The sequence below is a fragment of the Drosophila rhopaloa genome, unplaced genomic scaffold, assembly GCF_018152115.1.
Source record: "Drosophila rhopaloa isolate 14029-0021.01 unplaced genomic scaffold, ASM1815211v1 contig_163, whole genome shotgun sequence".
Classification (NCBI taxonomy): Eukaryota; Metazoa; Arthropoda; class Insecta; order Diptera; family Drosophilidae; genus Drosophila; species Drosophila rhopaloa.
The window spans coordinates 6,428,045-6,449,948 of record NW_025335043.1 but is presented as its reverse complement, the minus strand read 5'-3'; the positions used below and the strand labels follow the sequence as shown (position 1 = coordinate 6,449,948).

General features: G+C 35.3%; 1 protein-coding gene across 21 annotated transcripts in view; it reads left to right on the top strand.

Annotated features, from left to right (window-relative positions):
- Positions 1-21,904, top strand: part of LOC108051389 (sex determination protein fox-1) — a 123,869-nt gene that overhangs the window by 32,881 nt on the left and 69,084 nt on the right. For 2 of the 21 annotated variants that reach the window (XM_044457552.1, XM_044457547.1), the window contains exons 1-2: positions 7,158-7,310; positions 9,084-9,393. The exons of 18 other annotated variants lie outside the window; for them this stretch is intronic. In XM_044457552.1, coding sequence (XP_044313487.1) covers positions 9,382-9,393 — 12 coding nt within the window. In that variant the 5' untranslated portion in view covers positions 7,158-7,310; positions 9,084-9,381. One more of the 21 variants, XM_044457548.1, reaches the window with a different exon arrangement.

Sequence of the window (21,904 nt, the reverse complement as noted above, 5' to 3'; positions counted from 1 at the left end):
GCCAACTTTTGAGCTAATGCCGCGAACTGAAACTGGCAACAAAACCCTCGACAACCAAAAAAAAGAAGCAAAAATTTCGTGTCTAATTGGATAAGCAGGCAGACCAAAAACAACAAATAGATTCTAAAAGCCCAACAAAATAGAGATACCAAAATTTTTGGCTGAGTTCAAAATTCAATTAACGTTTGCTGCATTTTCACTTTTTGTTTGTGCCTTTTTTTTGGTGTTGAAGGCGTGGCACGGCATTGATAATGAGCTTTGCAGAAAAAGTTTTTTGTTGCTTAATTTTGAAAAATTGTTTTATGGTTGACCTCCATGAAGTTATCCGCATTAATTTTATTTGTCCCACATTGGAGTTGCTCATAATAATTTAAACTACAGGGAAAATAAGAAGGATTCACTTAATTGGAGTAATGAAATTCTTTAATTCCAACAGGCAGCATACACATTTTATTTTTAAATTTAAAAGTCAAAGTTTTCACCTATTAAAAGAAATAAATAAATAAAGTACACTTTGACGGCCATATAAATAAGTAGATATTTTAGTACCTCTTTATGCACTTCAGTGAAAGAAACTAGAATTGTGAGTGGCAAAGAGAGACATTTTCTGGCGACAAACCTGCTTTTGGGCCATCTTGCATAAGGCCTCCCAATTGACTCCATTTGGGCCTTCTTTGGCCACTGGCCAAAATGTCAGTTTCGATTCGCTCATCACGTTTTGTATTTCTTGTTCGACTCTTTATTTTTTGTGTTTGTTGTTTCTGATTTCAAAATCAAACTGACAGTCTGCCATTTGTTTCTCTATAAAATACTGCGGAAATTATCATAGCAAAAAATATGTGTTCGAGGCTAAAAGAGAGATTTCTTTGAGGGAATTGTGGGCAAACATATAGTTTATTTTTTGGCTTGCAGCAAAAGGCAATCAAGATTTACTTGGCTAAAAAAAAGAGGCAAAATGAGGGTAAAATTGGGTGGAAAAGTGGGAGAAGAACGATACACAGCCTCTGAAATGGAGGCAGACATGCATGGCGGCATTTCCGGTTGCTTGGCACCATTAGTGCAACTGCCACGCCCCTTAAGGCAACGCCTTTTGCCCCCCCTTCGCCCTTTTACTTGGAATTTCTTTTTGGCTTTTTGTTGAGATAAGCAGTTTTGCCATTTGTCCGTGCAAGTTTTTCGAAAAGCTTTTCTAGAAGTAAAAACTTGTTTTTTTCGCCAAAAAAGAAGAAAGGGGGTGAGGGCGGAAGGGGGAGGGGCATTTGACATGTGTTTGCTGCAGCAGCAGGACATTTCGCCCTTGTGGCTAAGAACTTGCCAAGTTTTTCGGCGTCTCTAAGCTTCTGCCGGCCAAGAAAAGTATATTCATTATTTTGTTTTCATTTTCTGCGGCTGCCGCGAGCGAAGTTTGCAATTGAATTTTATTGTATCTCCTTGGAATTTAGTCAAAAATAATACGGCTCTTTCAAATAGATTTTTATGTGCGGGAATGCCAAAAAAAAGCAAATAAAATGGGAAATCCATTATGGGAGGGCTCTTAGTGACTGCGGTCTTTAATGGCGGTTTTCTCTTATTTAATTCCACATCGATCGAATTAAGCTTAATGCTTGGGTATTTGTTTTTATAGCTTTTACCTGAGGTGGGCAGAAATAGTTTCAGGCAACCTTTTTTTTATGTATTTCATGAGGAAAAACCATTCCTGTGTTCCTTGTTTGCTTTATCTGCCCAACTAAAATCAAGAAATATTACGCAAATCAGCAACGAAGTAAAACCAAAAAGACCGCAGCTGAATACACACACATAAAGTAAACCAAATGAAAGAAAATGAGGAAAGATATGTAGGAGTCAGGGAGAAAAGGAGAAATAAGCCCACAACCAGAACCTACAAAATGCTTTTATCATTCTTCAAATGCTGCATACATTTTGGACTTATTTTACACAGAAAAAAAACTATGCATATACTATTCTATTCATATTTATTCTGCGAAAAAAAAGATGTTTTTTCATTTCTGTAATTATTATTGCTATTAAGGCTAATATTTTTCTTTAATTTAAAAAAGTCAAATTTTTTACAATTTGTTACTTTATAATTTATTTCAGAGTGTCATTTATTTTATTTTACGAAGATTAAAATTTGTTTTTGGTTTTTAGAATTATAAATTTTATTGGAATTTTTTTAGTGTACCTACTATTCTACTTTTTCCCCTATTTTCCCTGCCCCAACATATGTCTGCGTTGCTTTTTGCTAATGGCCTGATGACGCGTCATCGTCGTCCCATGGGCGGCCTTTCTGTCTGAGAGTCGCTCGCAAATTATAATTGAGTGCATGGCGAGCGCATTGAACTGTGGGGCCTGTGGGTCCCATCACTCTTCGACCTCCTGCCTAAATACAGGACAAAATCTGCACACAGTACTGTCAACATAATACCCATTATAAAAATGTGTTAGAATGTTCATAAATGTACTAAATCTTGAAAAAAATATTAACACCTAATTGTAGGTTAATCTTATCTATGGGTACAGATGCTTAAAAGTTTATTGTAAATGTTGTTACATATTTTATATTACTTGTTTATAATCTTTAAATTTATTTATTCCACATTTTATTTTTTAAGAACAAATACTTTTTTTTAGTTGTGGTTAGTAAAAGTGTTTATCACATTTAAATTTGTTTCAAGAAATACAAAACAAGTATTATTGCCCCTTACGTATTTCAAGGAATGTTAAAAATATATTTAACCGAAAGTTAAGGTTAATGTTAGACAACAAAGGTTAAATCTTTATACCAAAAAGAATAGAAAAATCACAAGAGAGGGTATCAAAAATACTTCACTTGGACCACGCCCACCTGCTAGTTTTATTCTTCACTTTTCTGCGGTAAAAAGCAAAGGAGTCGAGGGAATTCCAGGCGAACCTCCGGTTAAAGATTTGAACCGTTCTGAATGAGGAAGCTGCTGCTGCTTCTGTTTCTTTTTTTTTTTTTTTTTGCCACTTGAGACGCACAGGTCTCCCTGCCTTTTAAGCCATAAATTCAAGCGCCACATTTCGCCATTTTAATGAATGGTTTTTTTAATGCAATGGTTTTTGGCTCGTTAGGAAAGAGCGAGCGGAAGCGGCAAAACAGCAACTTTCTGGCTGCCTTAATTTATTGACTAATTTAGGAGGTTGGCGCGGTAAGAGCCCCACTAAAATTCAGTAATAGATACTTTTAGCCTCTGCTAAATGGGCAAACGGTTTTTTGGGTCTTTAATTAGACGCTAGATTTTCTTTTTGGCATGGGAATTTAATTTAATTAATGCAAATTTGATGGCAACACTCAAGGTCACAGTGGGTGTTGGCTGAGATAAATAACCCCATAAAGTCACGATTAATTGGAGGGGGTGAAAAGCTCAGCCCCCGAGGGTTTCCAATTTGCGCTTCAAGTGAACGAACACATGTGTTTATGGCTGCCCCCAAAAAAGAGAATAACCCTTTTCAGTCCTCTTCACTCCCCTTTTGAGCTATTAAATTTTCTGTTTAACACTTGTAGACTTAATTTGGCCAGTGCTGCCAAGTTAAGAGTTTTAAAATGGCTAAAAATTATCCCCATTTATTAATAATTCCATATTTTGTTTTTCTTTGTTGCTTTTTTAATGTAAGCTATTTAATGTGTTGCAAACGTGTTTCATAAAATTTAAAAAAATGTTGGCCCATTAAATATATTTTTTGCAAATTACTATTTTTAATTTATTTTTAATAAATGTAATCTTAAATTTACTAATTTTAAGTAGACATAATTAAACTTGGTGTTTTTGAAAATACCCTAAAGAATTTTCATCACCTTTGACCCATTGAAATTTTGCTTCAATTAAATGGCCAAAAAAGTATGCTCTGTTTTTTCGTACATATTTTATTTGCTGCGTATGAGATTATATCTGCCTTCCACGCCATTGCTGATTTTTCCCAGCCCTTTCACCCTAAAACACCCCACTCGCTTGGAGTTTTCCCTTGTTTTTCCCGGTTTTCCCCCCCTCCATGGGCACCTTTTGTCATCGTTTTTGCCTGCTGTGCGTCCTTCGCGTTCGGGGCGCGATAACAGGCATCATAAATCCTTTGCTCCTTGTAAATGGCACCCCGACAGATCCCCCAGAAGCTGCCACGCCCCCTGCCTACGCCCCCGGGAGGGGGTGTAGGTGTAGACAGAAACAGAAACAGCTTCTGTTTCGCTTTTGGCCATCGTTTGTTATTGTTTGCGGTTAGTTGGCCGCATTTCCCCCCACTTCTCTCTTTACATATATCAAACTCAGAGGCAGGTCAGCTCCCGCGGGAAGGAGGGGGATGGCAGTGGGTGGGAAATATAAGTGAAGAATTTTCCTTTAGTTTTCCCCAAGTTGCGGTTGGCTGACGATTGAAGGGCTGCGGAAACTTTGGACTTTATGAGCGAATAAGCTTCAATATGGTTTTAATGAAACTAAATAAGAATCCCTGTTAAGAAACAAATATTTAAAATAATATTTTTATATGGCCTTAAAAACATGCTTAGAAAATTATTGTCACATTAATAAATGTGTAATACTGGTACTTTATATATTACGTAATCCATTTGTTATCCCTTGAAGATGTAATTTTCATAATATTTTGATATTCATCAATTTTATTCATATTTTAAGGTTCTCCTTTATTTGCGTACTATACATATTTTCCTTCCATCTAGTCATTTTTCATCGCATGTCCATTAAGCATATTAAAAGTGATTTACCCTAGGGAAAACCCCATATTTACCTTACCATATTTAATATACTTTCATAACTTATCGGCAGATGTTCATTATTTACCTTTTCTCCGTTTTTTTCTCAACCCGCCCGCATTCAATTTTGCGATACTTTTGCTGCCTCAAGCAGCTTAGTCAAAAAAAAAGGTGGAAAAGCGTGGAAAACGGTGAAAAACCTGGCACGTTGCTCATTTTTGCCCGGCTACCGTTTTTCAGAGTGTTGGCGACAATTTGCCGACCAAAAGGGATTAAAAAGTTGCCACCGTGAGATTTTTGCATTTATGCAGGTGGCGGGTGGTAAATCCGGGCGGGGAAAATCATGAGCGCGTATCATGTGCAGCTTTTTGGGTCTGGATGCAGTGCAAAACTTTTCCCACTTTCTATGACTGACTATCTCTTTCTGTCTGCCCGCACCTTTCTCTTTCACTCTTGTGGTGAATCCATTTGCATTTCAAATCTAGGAGCCCCCTTTTTCGCCTCTTTTTCGCATATTCCCCCGGTCTGCCGCTTTTCCCTCCTGTTTTCCACTTTCAAACTGACGCCTGCTGCTGTCCGTCGCGTTAATAAGCCTCCCCATAAACCACGCCTACTATTTGTTGGTCGTGCTAGTTTTACACTGAAAATAAATCTATTTTTATTCCCAGAATATGTATTATTGTATGTTTTAATGATTTCAATCAATTAAGGTGCATTAGAGTTGAACCGAATGAAAATAAATTATTTCAATCATTTGTATAACAAATTAAATACGGCTTATATATTATTGTTTGAACTTTTTAAAGTCACTCTCCCTTTTTGATAAAAAAAAACTAATTTTTTTTACTCCCAATTCTATTTGCATTTATTAATTTTGATGTATAAAATTTGTTTTCGTTTTGTAACTTTTGTGTAAGTTTTTATTATTATTAGAAACTTTTGTACCAATTTAAGTGATTTTTCATTGTGTAGTTTCACCATAACATTGCCCCGTTTCCCCACTTTTTTGGCCAACAACATGCTGCTAATGCAATCTTGACAAGCGTTGTCCTGGACAACCGAAAATGAGGCTTGACACTTTTGATTTGGTTTTACTGGACCACCCGACTATCACCCATTTTTCCAGCCACTACCATATCGTCCTCCCTTTACCATCCAGAAAGCCAAAGCAGAATTTTCAACTCTTGGCGCATTTTTGATTTGTCGGACCTCGGCGTTGTTTGATCATCCTATATGATGGTCATATCAGGAGGGAAAGTGGAAAGCGGGAAAAGGGGAAAACTGACGGAACTGAGACAATGCCAGAAGGCTTTTTGATGGTCAAAACGGGTTGCAGGTTTCAACAGAACGGCGAGATACTCAAAATGCAGCAATAAAAACATGAGATGCAGTAAAGCTGCCTGGGTTTGAATTTAAAACTGAAGTTGAATGTGAGGAGTATAAATATTAAAAGTTTAATGTTAAAATAATGAATATAATATGGGTTGGTCAAGGCTGGTCAACAAAACATATTATTTTTAATTAATAGGTTGTACTTCAACAAAAATACAACTATATTGGCGTTAAAGTTAATGTAAAATGGGTTAAGGTTAGGATTTGTACTTTCGAAAGAGTCGTTTTACTACAAACGAAAATTCTCAAAGAGAAATTTACTGTTAGTTTATGGAACACTTAATTTTTCTTATTATTTTCTTTTCTAAAAAAATGTTATGCCCCTCCAAAACTTTCTCTTCTTCTGCTCTTTTAAGACTTTAATTGATTCTTAGTCAATGTAAGATTTACAAAACTTTCCGTTACAAAAAAACACACTTTTTTTAAAATGACAGCCATCAGAATTTCAAAATTCCCCACAATTTCGATACAGTTATCGATAACATATGTTAAGCTGCTGTCTAATATTACTTACTGTTAACTTCTCACTCAAGCTCTGTTAACGGTGGTTTTACAGCTCCAGCGACGCAGTTGTGAGCAATGCCCTAACGCGTTTTCAAACAGAAAGTGCTGAAAAAACGTTTATCGCAGTTGCTTTCTCTCGCTCACCAGTCCTTGCGCTCTGTTACCATTCCACTCCAATTTTTGTTGACTGTTAACAATTTCACTCGAGCGTAACGCCCGTTTTTGAACAGTATGGTGAAAATATCAGCTGTTCGAACATGTGCAAGCGACCAGGAAGAGTACAGCAATTAGGGGTTAAATTAAAAAAAAATGTTTATATTATATATATTTTTTTTTTGCTTTTAAAAAAATAAATGAACACCAATACCTTAAATATTATTACTTAAATATTATTTCTTTATGATGGAACCTTCCACTCAAGTTCCTGCGCGCACTCCGCTGGAGATGGAAAAACATCGATGACGCCCGGCCAAACATCGATAACAGCGATGTGTTGAAAACATCGATTACACTGATGTTGACAGCGTCGATGGTTCTCCACCTCTAATCGCAGTTGCGTTCTCTCGCTCTTCGCAACAAGTCGTGGGTGTCGGACTAGCGGTAATTTCGTATTTCCCAGTGGAAATTCGGCACGCTTGAAAGTGAAAACAAAACGCACGCACGCACCGAATAAATACAAATAGCCAAAACGGTATAAAATAAAATACAAATCAAAATAACAGAAAAATCGGGAGAGGGAAAAAGAAAGACCCCCCTTTATATTTGAAACGAGAAAAGTGCAGTGCCGAAATAAGCTAAGCGAAAAATAGCGAGAAAACGCGCAGATAAATGAAATGAAAAGTTATAAATAAATATATATGCCATGCGGCTGGGTGGAAGAAGAAGAAGAAGCAGCAGCAAGGGACGTGATTTCTCTTTTTCGCCTGTCCGTTCTTTCGACCCTTCTCTTTCGCACCCGCAGCATCCCACAAAAGTAACGAAAAAAAATTCATTCACAGCGCACATGTTTTTGTGGCCATTGCTGTGTTGTTGCCTTTGCCGCCTCCGTTTCGCCTGCTCGTTTATCCTGCCATCCTTTTTGGCCGCTCTCCAAAGATTCTGATTCGATTTTTCCCACTCATCTGGCGCTCTCTCACTCTCCCAGCTTCTTTGTTTGTCCGCTTTTCGCAAAACATATATAAAATTGTATTAAAATCGGTAATAAATGCCTGAAATAAACCCAAATAACCAGATGATGAATTTCAGTTTCATAAGTTAAAGCGCACGGAACACTAGGGAAAAGTGCAGACGCGCGAAAAAAAGTATCTCAGGGATGCGTAGTAACGCAGACAATCAAACCTCTTTGTGTGTGATCAAATATCGAAAAACAGACAACAAAAATACAGTCAACGTTGAATAAAATGAACTTTCAAAGGAGTTAATCTTGTTCTTTTTGCAAAAATTACAGTAGGCACATTGTAAAGTAAACTTGTTCAAAAGCAAATTTAAATTTAACAAATTTCGATGAATAACATTGTTAACAGAACTTTTGAAACTTCATATATAACTTAATTTAAAAATAATGTAATTTATTGACTTATTGGACAAATGATAAATAAATGATATGATTTCTTATCGAAAAATTGATAACTAGAAAATGTTTGTTAAATTTTTCTCATTGTATTTACAATGTCAACATAGTTTGAAATTATCGTTTGACTTAATTTCCGTTCAGATAAGGTCTTATGAACTTTATTTAAGCAATTATTGTAATCAAAGAAAGAAGTTCAAACTAGAAGAATATGTTCAAAAATCCACTAATTTTTGTAGCAAATAAGAAAAAATAGATACAGCTTAATTTATATTCTGAAACTAGTTCGTTTTCTAAGAAAAATAAAGAACAAATTAGAAAATATAAAAAAAATAAAAAAATCAATTTAATTCAACTTTTTACTGTTGTTTGTAATTCATTTAGAAAGCAAAGAAGGAAACTTAAAAAGCGTTATATAAGACTATCAATCCAAAATCAGGATGCAAAGCACTCGTAATAATCGCCGAAACTGCATTAGTTTTTACTGTAACTGTCTGACGATGCCGCCCCCTCTTCGTTTCCTCTTGCTTGCTCGCCTCTTTCGCATCATCTCTTTTGTCTCGCGTTTGCGCCGTCTTTTTTGCGCATTTCTCTTTGGTTTGCTGTTTCGGTTCTGTTTTCGTTTCGAAAAATTAAAATATCCAGGGAGTTTTCAGTTTCCCAGGAGCCCGAAAAGCCACCCCTATAAAAACAACAAACAAGAATTTGTACTTTATATCGCCTCTCGTCCCCTCTTTTTCGCTCAGTCGCGCCCCATCTCGCTCGCTCGCACGTGCGACATTGAAAAATATAATAGTTTTGCGTGTGCTGAGAAATAATATCCTATAAAGTGCAAAATCGTGTTCCAAATATTATTTATTTTTCTTTCTTATTTCTGACTTACTTATTTTGTAGTCAAAGTGAATCTTACAACAAAAAAAGAAGGAGAAACAAAATTGTGCCAAAAACTAAGAAAATAATCAAAATAAATCAAATAGATATCTGAAAACAAGAGAAATATTTGCAAAACAGAGAATAAAGTGAAAGAAAAATAGTGAACTACCCCTGTTGTTGGCCAACCCCCTGCAAATACACGCAGAGAAATTGTCGAGTGCAAAACAAGAGAGGAGTAACATCATTTGCGACGCCACTGTGAACATAAAAAGCCGTCAAACTGTGGGGCTCAGGGGCATTTTTTCTTCCTCCGCAAGGAATGTATTATCCGGTAAGCAAAGACAAAAAACTCCAGCAAACCCCAGTAAAAACAAACATTGCCAAACATCGCGAGTCGTAAATATCACAGGCAAGCAACGATAAAAAGCAAACTCGGCTCTATTACGCTGCTTGTTTGACGCCCGAAGGTGCACTTTTCAATGCCGTTTTACCTACACCAGTGGTCACTCCATTAGAGAAAGTTTCCTCAAGTCATATCATAATCATTAAACTTCTTATGTTAACATTGCTTTGGTTTTCGAATCTTACAAATAAATACTAGTGATATCTGTGGTCGAAGATTTCATTTTTTTTATATGAATAAATCCCTAAAGATAACTTTGAGTTCCTGGAAATTATAATGGTCACAATATTTGTTCTGAGTAAATAAGAATTCCACAATAAGAATATTAGATACAATAAGAACTGTTATGGTTATCTATATTGATGCCTTGAGAAATGTAAATTAAAATAAATAATAATTTCACAGTCTTTGCAGATGACACTTTGTTAAAAACAAAAACAAATTAAATTCCACAATAATTATATGATTGAAACAAAGCAGTTTTATGTTAAACAAAAATACCTTGCTCGCGTATTACAGAGAAAGTTTCGAACTGATACGATAGCTGTCCTAAACCAATAGTACAATATTTAAAGAGCGGCCACTGTATTTTTGTCGCCACTATTTGCTTTTTCTTTCATCCGGAGTCACAGTCTATGTGTGTTTTACTCTCGATTTAAGGCGAATCTTAGCTCGTGCTAAAATCCTTATTAGTCAAACTCTCTGTTTTACACACCTCTCCCTTTCTAGTCGCTGTTTCTGTCTCTGTTTGTTTACCTGTTTGCTTAGACGACAACAAATAATGTTAAATGTTGTAGTCACACGTGTGTGAGGTTCCCCCCCAAAAAAAGAAGAAAAAGATAAACCCCTCTTAGAGCCAAATGTTGACTTTGTCTTCGTTTTCTCTATTTTTTTATGCGGAACAATTGTTTGCCGCGGCGAAAGGGGGGTAATTTGATAGCCAAACCAAAAATGCGGGTCGAATTTGCGGCTTTTTGGATTTAAGATTTCGGATTTTCTTTTCTCTCGACTTCCACTTGACTTTGGCCGTGTTTATGGTTGTTTTTCTCATTAAATTCTGATACATATACAATACACAATATATTCTTAATGCCCCCGACATTATATAATTATCTGGCCCCAATTTATTGCCTGTTCATTTGATACCCTCAATGTGTTAACAAGAATGACTTTTTTTTCTGGCTTGTATCTTCAGCATATTTTCCCACGTCTGCGAATATATTTCGATTTTTATTAATTTATTTCATTTGTCTTCTCTTCTCTTTTCTTTGCAGGTACGTTTGATATGCAAATTGTATGGGTAAAAACTACTTTAATGCCGTATGATTGATAAGGAAGTTGGCCTGTCCTAAACATAGACCAGATTTTGATGAATGGCGCTAGAAGCTGCTGTTGTGGTTAACGATGGGGTTTTAATGATGTCAGACCGGTGATTTGACATTGAATTGGTTGGTTAAGCCAGAACGAGTCTTTTTGGAGTTTGTATGTATGAAAAATGAATGGATACGCACTTGAACGTTAATGGTCTAGTTAGGCAAATATAAATAGGTCCACATCTACAAGATGTTTAAGGATCACAAATTTGTAAAAAAAAAAAACGTTAATTTTTTCCAGATTTAAATTACCATTTGCTTTTTAAAAGGATGCTTGAATATAAATATAGTTGATTTTAATTTAAAAGGAATACCATTTAAGTAATGTTTTCGTAATATTCCAGTCAGTTTATACTGTATATTAAATAATTCTTAGAAATACATATTATTTTTCACGAGCTTGCCTTATTGGCACATAATTTAAAAACGTATAAACTTTCTTGACGACAACCATAATATTTCCAATAATTTTGCAATTTCTCAATGTCGTCACCGCCCTGAATCGATTTGTAGTTTCAGTTTATTCGCAAATGTCACTCAAATTAATTGCAATTAAAAGTTCGCCTAGCTGTCATCGTGTAGCAGTAGTTACTAAAATTTCAAAACGTTTCGCACATGCGAAATAAATCCCCGAACGAACAGAGAGAGGAAAATATTTTATAAAACTGAAATTGCGTCGCATTAAGTGAAACCTTCCTGGCCTGGTCCGCCGATTTTTCAATTGAAAAATTGCACATAAATTGCATAAAACGGTTATACGTCGACGGCAGCTGGCATAAATTGTATTTCAGATGTGGTTTTTATGGGGAGACGGAGATTTTGGGAGGAAGAGAGATCAGAGGAAGTCCATTGTGCGTGCGCAGTTAACCGCAAAGTTTTGGTCAAGATTTTGTATTTCAATCCAAACAGATTAAAGCATTTGCACAGTGGATTTTGGGATTGTAAGATGGGCTCTTACACAATAAAAGTCATATAAACTTGAAGGTTTTTGAACTAAGACAAACATTTCAAATTAATAAATGGCCAAACAATATTAATAATATCTCTAAAATTAAATTCAACTATCTCTTTGATTTCAACATTTAAATTAACTTAAAATCATGCAACGCACTGTATCTAACCAGATATCTCTCTCTTTATTTCTTTCGGTTTTTATGTCTGCTATTAATTATGTTTATTTTGTGTTTATAGCGCTTTGAAGGTTGTTCGGCATCTCGAATGATTTTCATGTACAAAATGACTTTCACTCAATTAGTTTTACATTTATGTAGGCATGTGTCCGACAATTTCTTAAGTAGATTTTCCATCTTTCCCATTACCCAGAGTGGTCATCAATCCCTCGACTGATTGGATAGGTTCTTGTCATATTTCAATTTCTCATTTTCCCCCCTTGATTGATGGTGCTTTATAATTTTCCAGGGGCGGGGAATGAGAACGAACATATTTTAGAATAGGCAAAGTAATGTAGAGTAGAGCGCATAAGGCCCGCATCTAATTGAGTCCATTTCCATTTCCAGGGCAAATGATTTGACAATTTATTTCAATTAAAGTTGATTTAAAAAATTGCCTTTCCGCCTCCAGTTCTTGCTATCTCTCTCTACTTATGATCGCCTTGATAAAACCGACGATAGAAAACCTTATTTAAATTCCTTAGCCAATCCAAATAGACGCTCCCTGAAATTATATAAAATGTATATAGGTTACCTCTTACTTTCAAAGTGTTCAATGATAAATTATCCACAATTAAGTTCGTCAAATTGAAAAATAAGATACTCAAGATAAGATTATTTTTTGCGTAATAGCTTTGGAACGCAAATTGCTTATAAATTGTCAATTAACTAACGATTTTTCGTATATAATTTAGGTATTTAAAACTTTTGTTTAATTCGCATAGGTGCTGCCGAAAGCCAATTAAATCCGGGTCGAGTATCGTTAAAATGCTCTTTAAAATTCATGTACCAGTTTTGCAAATTTCAAAGTGCTTCCAAATAAAATTAGCAAACGAGTAAATTGAATATTTTAAATTAACACAATGCAAATTTGCTGTAACTGACAAGTTCACAGCTCGAGATGAAAGAGCCAAAGATAAACAAACGCCAACAAAACCTGCGGCAATGTGAATGACCGAAACTTTATTGCTCTCTCTCTCTCACTTTTTGTGTTGAGTGAAACGTTTAAGCCAAGTTTCATGCAAATTATTCGGTTCAACGATTAGGGAGCTTGAAGGGGGTGCGGTGTGGTGGTAAAAAGCGGGGGCTAAAAGCTAATCGCAGGTGTCAGTCACACGAGTCCCAAGTATCTCCCCTCGCTTTTCTGCCCCCAGCAATTAGCAAGATCGTCGCACGCCCGTTTTTTTATTTTTTATGAGTCAGCAGCAAGCGGACAAAACTTGGTCAAAAGTGTAACAGGTTTTCGCGTTGTCATTGTAGTGCAGTCGCCAAAGTAACGGTATCTGTAGCAGCCAGACAGATCGAGGCGGTCCGTAGCATTATCTAAGTTATTGGAGCGGTTTCATAATAGCATTCGTCTCGCATGAGTGGGCAGCTCAAGATCAGGCTTTCGGCATGAATTTAATTATAATAATTGTAGAACTATGTTGAATCAAGTGCATCAAGCACTCGAAGTAAAAATTCTATGGTTTCGAATTGTTTAAACAATTAAGCAGAACTGTATATTTAACTTTTGATTATATATATTTTCTAATCTGTCGTTTTTGAGGTGTTATTAAAACATACGCTATCATCAATTTCCTATCCTGACTTATTAAGAAATTGAAGCGTATGCAACTCAAATTAATCTAATAAATATGTTTTATCCCATAATTTTGAGGACACTGATTTTCTGTACCTTAGTTACAGTAAATTTAAATATATTTTTATCAAATATAGTCCTTTATTTTATAACCCTATAGTAAACCAACCCAGCAAATGAGTTTCTAGAACAATATATTTATTTTTCATACAAGAAATAATTTCCAAGAAAAGAAATGTTTTTTTGAATTTGTCAGGATACAAATTTTAATGATTCCTTGACATTATATGTAAACATTTTAAGATTACCCTCTAATTTTGTGCAATTTTCACGTTATAGCGTGAAATGAGTACTTAGTTGTGCTCTTTTAACTCGATTTTTATGGGGTTGTGAATTGTTTTCACTTCATTTCCCGGCTCCATTCAACTGCACTTCGTTTTCATTCATTAACAGCAAGTGTAACGCTTGGTGCATCAGTTCTGCTTCTTCGCCACGCTTGTCGTCTCTTTTACTGACCCCTCTACCCGTCTCTTTCTGCCTCTATGTGGTGGCTATTCGTTACGCCCCCACGTGCTTTTTGAACGCTTTTGATCGCTGACACAGTCGACAAATTTTTATTGCCGCCTCGAGTCGATCTCGGGCTTTGTTTTGTTTTTTTTATTTATTGCGGCCGGCTTTTGTTTTTATTTATCTTGTATTCTTCGCTCTCTCGATTCGTTGATATTTTTTATAGAATTTTATTTTGTTTCGTTATTTCTATTCTGCGGCGCTCACTGTTGGACTACTAAATTTACATTTTATTTGCATGTCATAAACGAGATTTTATTGTAGGCATGTCGTTCGTGCATATATAATTTTTTGTTGACTTTATTTTTTTAGCCAAAATATTTTGCTATTGAGTAATCAAATAAAATGTCTACAAAGTCAAACCAAAAACAGTGCGTTTCGACAGAATAAAGGAATGGAATTTCTCATATTAATATGAAGGCCATTACTCTACTTATTTTAAATACTTTCTTAAATTATCTATAATATTTTTCAAACTTTTCTGTGTATAAATTGGATAAATATCTGAAATATTTAATAACGCTTACGTTACGCACTGTATTCCCATGCAGTTACTGCTCACTTGATTTAGCATTGAGCAAGGTTTTTAAGTTTTTTTTAGGGTTGGTCAACAAATAAAAAGTGGGCAAACAACTTTTGAATGGATTTATACAAATAATTGTTGTATTACAAGTTTGTCAACGTTTGAAGTGGATAGACAGACCTCCACTTAATTGATATTGAGAAGGGGTTTGGTTTAGTTTAAAAACAAAGTTTATACTATTAGAAAGAACTATTGAAATTGTTCTAAAATTAAAATATTTATAAAATTGTTAATGAAAGTGCATCAATCCAAGGTTTCGATCATCTGATTCATCACCTTTCTTGAATAGCTACCACGACATCCATTAAATGGCTTAGTCCCACCTGAATCATTCTACAACCGGAAATGTTTAGAGACATGCAGTCTGTCACTATTTATAGAATGCTGCTTAAACTCTGAAAAATAGCTTTGTAAATATCTTGCATAATTAAAAACTATGCATAATTTATGCAAATACGATTAATCAACGATTAATGGAGTTACGTCCCCTACACAATTTTTTTTGTTATTACTTACAGCAATGCCTGCATATTTACACGTTTTTTTGCAATAAATTCTCGGTTTGGAAAAAATGCCAAAAGCTCGTTTAAAAACCTGCGATGAGTGCCTTTTTATTTGGCCCCTTTCATTTATTGCTTTATTTTGTGTTCCTTGTAGTGTGTATATATTTTTACATTTTGCTTTAATGGCGTCTCGAGGTTTTCGCATTTTCGACGAATTTAATTTATTAGCTAGTTGAAAAGTGCAAATTTGCTACTCGTTGCCACCCGTTTGGTGGAAAACTGTGCTCACTTTGCCATAACTGTTGCCAATTAACATAAAGCGACAGCACCGGCAACAACAAGGTGAACAAGTCAGGTTGCAATGCAAAAGATAAATGGAAGATGCGCTCTGGGTTGAAATCTGTATGGAAGGGTGGGGTATATATTACGTCTGGCGCCATTGTTTCGATTGTCTTGACCATAAACGAGTTGCTGACATCATCAGCGGCTAGCAACCTGGCCAACTTGTGACCTTTACAGCCAGTGACCTTGAAGTTACCTCCTCCGCCTCCCTTTTTTGTGCCCTCTTAATTATTCGCCATTGCAAATCGAACATGCAACTGCAATGACCCAGAACCTGAAATCACTGGGTGCATCGGTGACATTTTTATAGAAGAATTAAAAAGCGAATTAATGGTGGTAATAAAGATCACTGAGCTTTATTTAAATCTTGACGCCTCTACGTTAACTATATAGAGTTTAATATGAACTACAAAAAAATTATTATTATTTTGTTAATTATTATTATTTTGTTTAAAATGTGTAGTGTCTAATTAGAACCTAAAATTCAGAAAATGTCGTCTTTATTTTTTTATCATTTGTTCTTAACTCCGTCAAATCCCTTTGAGAAATTTAATTTTTGAAAACCGAGAAACCGTTATTTTCGTTTACTTTGGTTTACACAAATATTTTCTCGTTTAAATACCTCTTTAAACACTGGAGGCCAACAATATGTCAAACATATAACTCACTTTATATCCCCGCATATTCTTAATGCCTGAAGGATATTATTTCATGTATTACACTACTCGGTCGTATTCGTATTTTGTGACACTCAGTCGTTTCCATTTACATTAAAGCTTAAATATTTAATTTATTCTTTTCATTTGACTTTTAGCCCCACTGCCCGTTGATGGGTAATGTTGATTTTAATGACCGTCAGCCTGTTTTGCTTACTTTATTTATTTAGTTTTAATTTGTATGTATGTTTATTGAAGTTGAAGTCTGTACAAAGGCGGCCTTCAACTTCAGCACGCATTTGTCATCAATTTTAATTTATTAAAAATGTAAAAAAAATTGTATATCCATATGTGCGCATATTAAATTGCAATTAACATGGCTATTATAATGAACATCTAAGTGAGATAGGTATAAAAGATTATAAGGTTAATGCACAGCTGCAGTCAGAGTGCAAAGATGTTAGAAATATATGTAAGCTTGTAAACTTGTACGTTTTTACTAAAAGAGCTCAGCATATGTAACAAGTACCTATGGGTGTTTATTTTTATGCCAGGAATAGACATCTCTACTTCCTATCTATTTCCTTTCATTTATCCCTCTGATTAACACACACTCGACTAAATCTCATTTCGAACACTTCTAAATGGAAGCCCAATCCTGAGCCTTTCCGAAGTATTTTTTTTTGCCCTTTTGCTAATTCTCATTGATTGTGGATACACAGGAAAAAGTCAAAGGTCCTTGTTTTAAGATTCACTGCTTAAAGATGCTGAATTTAGGTTGGTAATTTTATATAAAACATTTGTCTGATGCAGATCTACCCAAATTCTGTACAACACAATAAACAAAATAAGAAGAACGATTGCATTACTCTCTCTAAAATTATTTAAATGTATCAAAAATAACAAAAAATAAAAATAACTTTACATTTCTGTAGGTTTACGTTTAAATACGAAGTACCACTTTTTTTTCAGTGTAGAAAGAGTCCATTCTCGAGTTTCCTGTCGTTCAGCCTGTCTGCCAAAATAGACAATTTCCTTTTCTTATTAAATGTTATTTGTATTTCACTCACAGCGAAATGAACGACGTTGAAATGGCCGCCGCTTGACTATTTATTTGTTTTTAGCTCTGCGAACACAGCCCCCGACCCAAATCCCCGATTTCTCCCGCCTGTCCTTTGAACATCATCCAATTACACACCGAACCGCACCCGAGACACGTGTGCAGCATCTGTTACCAGTTTTGTGGGCCACTCGTTCTCTCAACATCATCGATTGATGATGGCTTCTCGCTGGAAAACGCTGCAGAGTGAGCAGCGGTCCACTAAAATCGTTTTGGATGGGATTGCTGAAGTTTGGCAACGTCGCTATCGCGCTGACATTGCTGAAATAGCCCCAAACCGAAAACATTTTGTAATTGTGTACCCTGCAGAAACAAATCAAATTGCGAGTCCGTTTCGCCTTCAAACATATGCGTTTGTCATAAACACTCAAAAAAAAAAAAGGTTTTTAACACCTCTTGAACTGTTAAAGACAGACATTACAGAAATCTCCTTTATTTGTTTGGGATTATGAAATCTTGGATGTGTAAAATAAAACAAATCCATTTCTTTAGTAAATATGTTTTCTACATGTATTTTCCTATTTTGAAATCATAAAACCAGTGTTAAAAAAACCAAGCATCTTATTTAAACGGAATCATTGACTCAAAAAATATATATTTTTGAAATTCATATTTTAAAATCCATTTTAAAGAAATGGTTTTTAAAGCAGAATATTTTTTCAAAGTGCAAAAGAGCCAAATGTAACGAACCGGAACGAAGACGTAGGACAACCATGGGTTAACAGTGGACCTGGGGTCAGGGTCGCCCTTTCGTTCTACGGCAAGTGCAAAATAATGGCCAAGAAAGAACAACAGAGGCAAAAGAAACTCATACATATTATATTTTGTACCTCTCTAACCGGGCTGCAAAGAAAAAAATAAATGAATGAGGGTGGGTGAGTAAAAGGGGGCGGTGCAGCTGGGATGGTTGAAGTGGGAGGGGAGCGAGGCGACCCGAGTGCCAACCCCAAAGCAACTTGGCATCACCATTGTGACATTTAAGAGGCTCAAGAGAGGCAGCAGCAGTAGCAGTAAAGCTAAAAACAAAACCCACGCACATACCACCGCCTCACACAACCCCTCTGCTCCCAAACCACCCATAAAAGACCACCCACATTCGCAATTCCCAGAGCAACCCTCGGGGGAAGGCCACCAGTGAAAGGTGTGAGGCGAGGCGAGTCGTTTCGAGTCGAGTCCTTTGCTCAGTGTGTGGCCCCTCAGGACCTCCATGGGTGATGCTGTATAAAATATATATATATATATATACATACAAAAGTATATATACCATATATACATACAAACGTGTGTTCCGCCTCTGGAGCATTGCATAGTTAGTGGTATTGGTGCTGCTTAAAATAATTAAAAATCAATATTTAAACTATGCAATGAAGCCTATCAGGAAACTCAAAGAAGAGACACACAGAACGGCAATGGGTAGCATTAAAGCAATCAGGAATATATAAAGTTAACGACTGATGTGATGGGTATGGAGAAATATATTAAAATGAGATTACTTTAAATGAGTTCTATTTAAAATTCATGTAATGATAGATTACAGTAAAAAGAAATGACAAAAAGTAAGCTACTTAAAATCAGTTTATGAGATTATGGTAGAAGGAACCATACAAGTTAAACAGCTTTCATAATCGGCTCTTTCACCTTAAAATCTCTTAGGCGTAAATGCCCTTTTTCATATAATAGTATGCAATGAAAAGACATTATCATCTTAAAAGGTTGTAATTATTACTTTCCAAATGAATTCCAAGTATGTTTTGCTTAGGCTAGAATTTTTTTAGCATACTAAAATAAATTAGAGTCCTTTGAAACAGCCCATACAATCTTGCAAACATTTACTTTACCTTTGTACATTTTAATATTATTCCGCTGGCATATCGCTCTAATTTATTATTTACGCCTAAAATTTACAAAGATAGCAGTAAAAGCGACAACAACAATTGTCCATCCCGCCAACCTGCTCCAAATTTCTAGAAGATATTTACATAATTTGCAACCACAAAAATGAGGGAACAATTTAATTATACCGTCTTCGTATTACATAATTTCTTGCAATTTGCATATATTTTCACCAAAACACCCATTTTATGGAAAACCTCCGCCAACCATGACCACCAAATTATTCCTGGAAACTCTACTTGCCTATGATTTAAAAATGGTATTATTTTTGTGGTTTCTCGCACAGCTTAAAAGTCAAAATAATTGAATGAATGGCACAGGAAAAATGTGTGTGTTTTTTAAATTCAAATAAGAGCAAATCAAATGAATTTGCTGATAAATTGAGGTAGAAACGAGTCAAAGACTGAAATATGAGAATATGATTTTTCAGAGATTTTGCCTGGTTATAAATAACGTTTGAGCCAGAGTTCAACGCAGTGGGTGGTCCAAAAGCCAGTGACTAAATAAATCACTGAAATATATATATCAAATTAAATACTTATAATTCAAAAAACAAAAGCGAATATGCCGATGACAAGTTCAATTGATTTATAAACTGGAAGAAAATTTGGAGAGTTATTTGATAGCCATTTTTCAATTGGATTTATAGGCGGAATAATATGGGGCAACGAAATACGTTAACAAAAATAAGTTTTATATTGAAACAAAGAATTAACTACCTGCAATCCTATGTATGTATGTATAGAGTTTTTTATGTACTAAGTTTTTCTTGGGCCTCCATAAATTAAAGCAGTTAGCAAACAAAACAATAGTACACATTCAACTGATATCTAACTGCCATCGTTTCGAAACTAATAAAAATAATACTGAACACTTTTATAACCGCTGACACTAAACGTTAACGTTAAAAAGTAATGCCTCATTTACTAAATATAAAAATAAAAAAATTTGAATAAAACGTATTGTTTCATTGCAATTGTTAAAACACACCAGCCAGCCTTTCCCCGATAAATAAAACTATAGTACCCAAAACATTCCACCATCCTGGTAATGTCTTTCTCCTTTATATCCTGGGGCCATTTTGTTTAACGCTGTTTTTCCAATATCCGGAAAATCCCGCATTACCATTGTCATTTTCGCTGATAACCGAAAAATGTTCCGCACCAGGTGAAAGGCTAAAGGTTCATTAAATGCTCGTCAGTTTTTCCCGGGTGTGTTTCGGGCCTCATTAGATAAATCCCAGCAGTATTCAGACATATATATGTATGGCAGACCGCGTTCATATTGGGCAACATTAACGCTAACTGTCAGTCTTGTGGGCCAATGACAATTAGGCTGGTGATAAGATAAGCCGCCAGAAAGCTGCTGCCTAAACCAATTTCGGTTGGTTGGTTTTTCGGTTCTTTGGTTTGGGGAACCCCTTTTTATCTCAAAATTAAATGGCGGCAGCTGTCGCACACACACACGCCCCAAAATTCGAACTTTGACTTTGAGTGCGTATGCCATTTTGTTGCCGCTTCAATCAAAAAAGTTTGCCACACAAACAAAATTAGTCTTTTTGTTGTTTTTCACTGCTTGGTTTGTTATCTAGATACATGCAAACTGTCAAAGCGAGCTTAAGTTTTGTATCTATTAGTTTGCCTGCCAATCAGGGATTTGTATGTGAAAGGAATTTTATTGTGAGGTGCGGCATGACAGGGCGAAAAGTGTTTTAAGTACGACGAATATCTTTCATATATGTACATGCAGTCTGACAGCTTAATTTTTGTACTCTTTACAACTGAAGTCTTTAACTGCCGAATGAATCTCAAAAGTATCTTCCACCGCCTGACGCAAGCCAAATAAAAATTCAATTTACAAAGAATTTTCTGCATAAATTTACATTAACCCCTGGCTTGATTGCTTTGAGGCCTCATCTTTTTATATCCCCTTTTTTCTCCCCCCTATATTCATCCATGCGTCATATGTGGCCAACTCATCTACGTATTTCACCCAGTGTTGTGTGTCTCTTCATTTTTTAAATACCCCGAAAATTGTTGTTAATTACGTTGTTGCAATGTGGCCAGGAAAAATGGCTTTTCTACCATGAATAAAATATTAATTAAAGACTTTGCTTGGACATCCGCACACACACACACACACAGAGGCAAAAAAGTTGTGGCCTCGTTGACCAGATTTCGGCTGGATGTTGAGGGCAAACGGAGGTTTTGGGTTGTGACAACTTTCCATGAAAATTTATTAAATGTCACAGGCAACTGATAATGAAAAGACGGAAAAAACTGTATGTGTCAATTTTCCTTGTTTTTGCGGTACCAAGCCGAAAGTAAATTAATTTAAAATTTGAAAAAATGTGCTGACAGCTGGGGGCCGAAAAAAAGAAGGCAGTTGACTCATTCTTTTAATTGAGTGTTTTTTTCAGTTAGTTTGGTTGATCGAATTTTGTAATATATGTATCTAACGAATACAGCCTTTTAATTATATGTCTTCCTATTATGCAAAATATTTATATATTATTTTATGAATTTGTATATGAATAAAAAGCAGATAAAATAATATTAGTTGTTATTTTTTTACTTAATAATTAATATGAGTTTGTTATTTAATTGATTTATAAACTTACGTCTGACATTTAGTTTTATTTTTTGACAAAA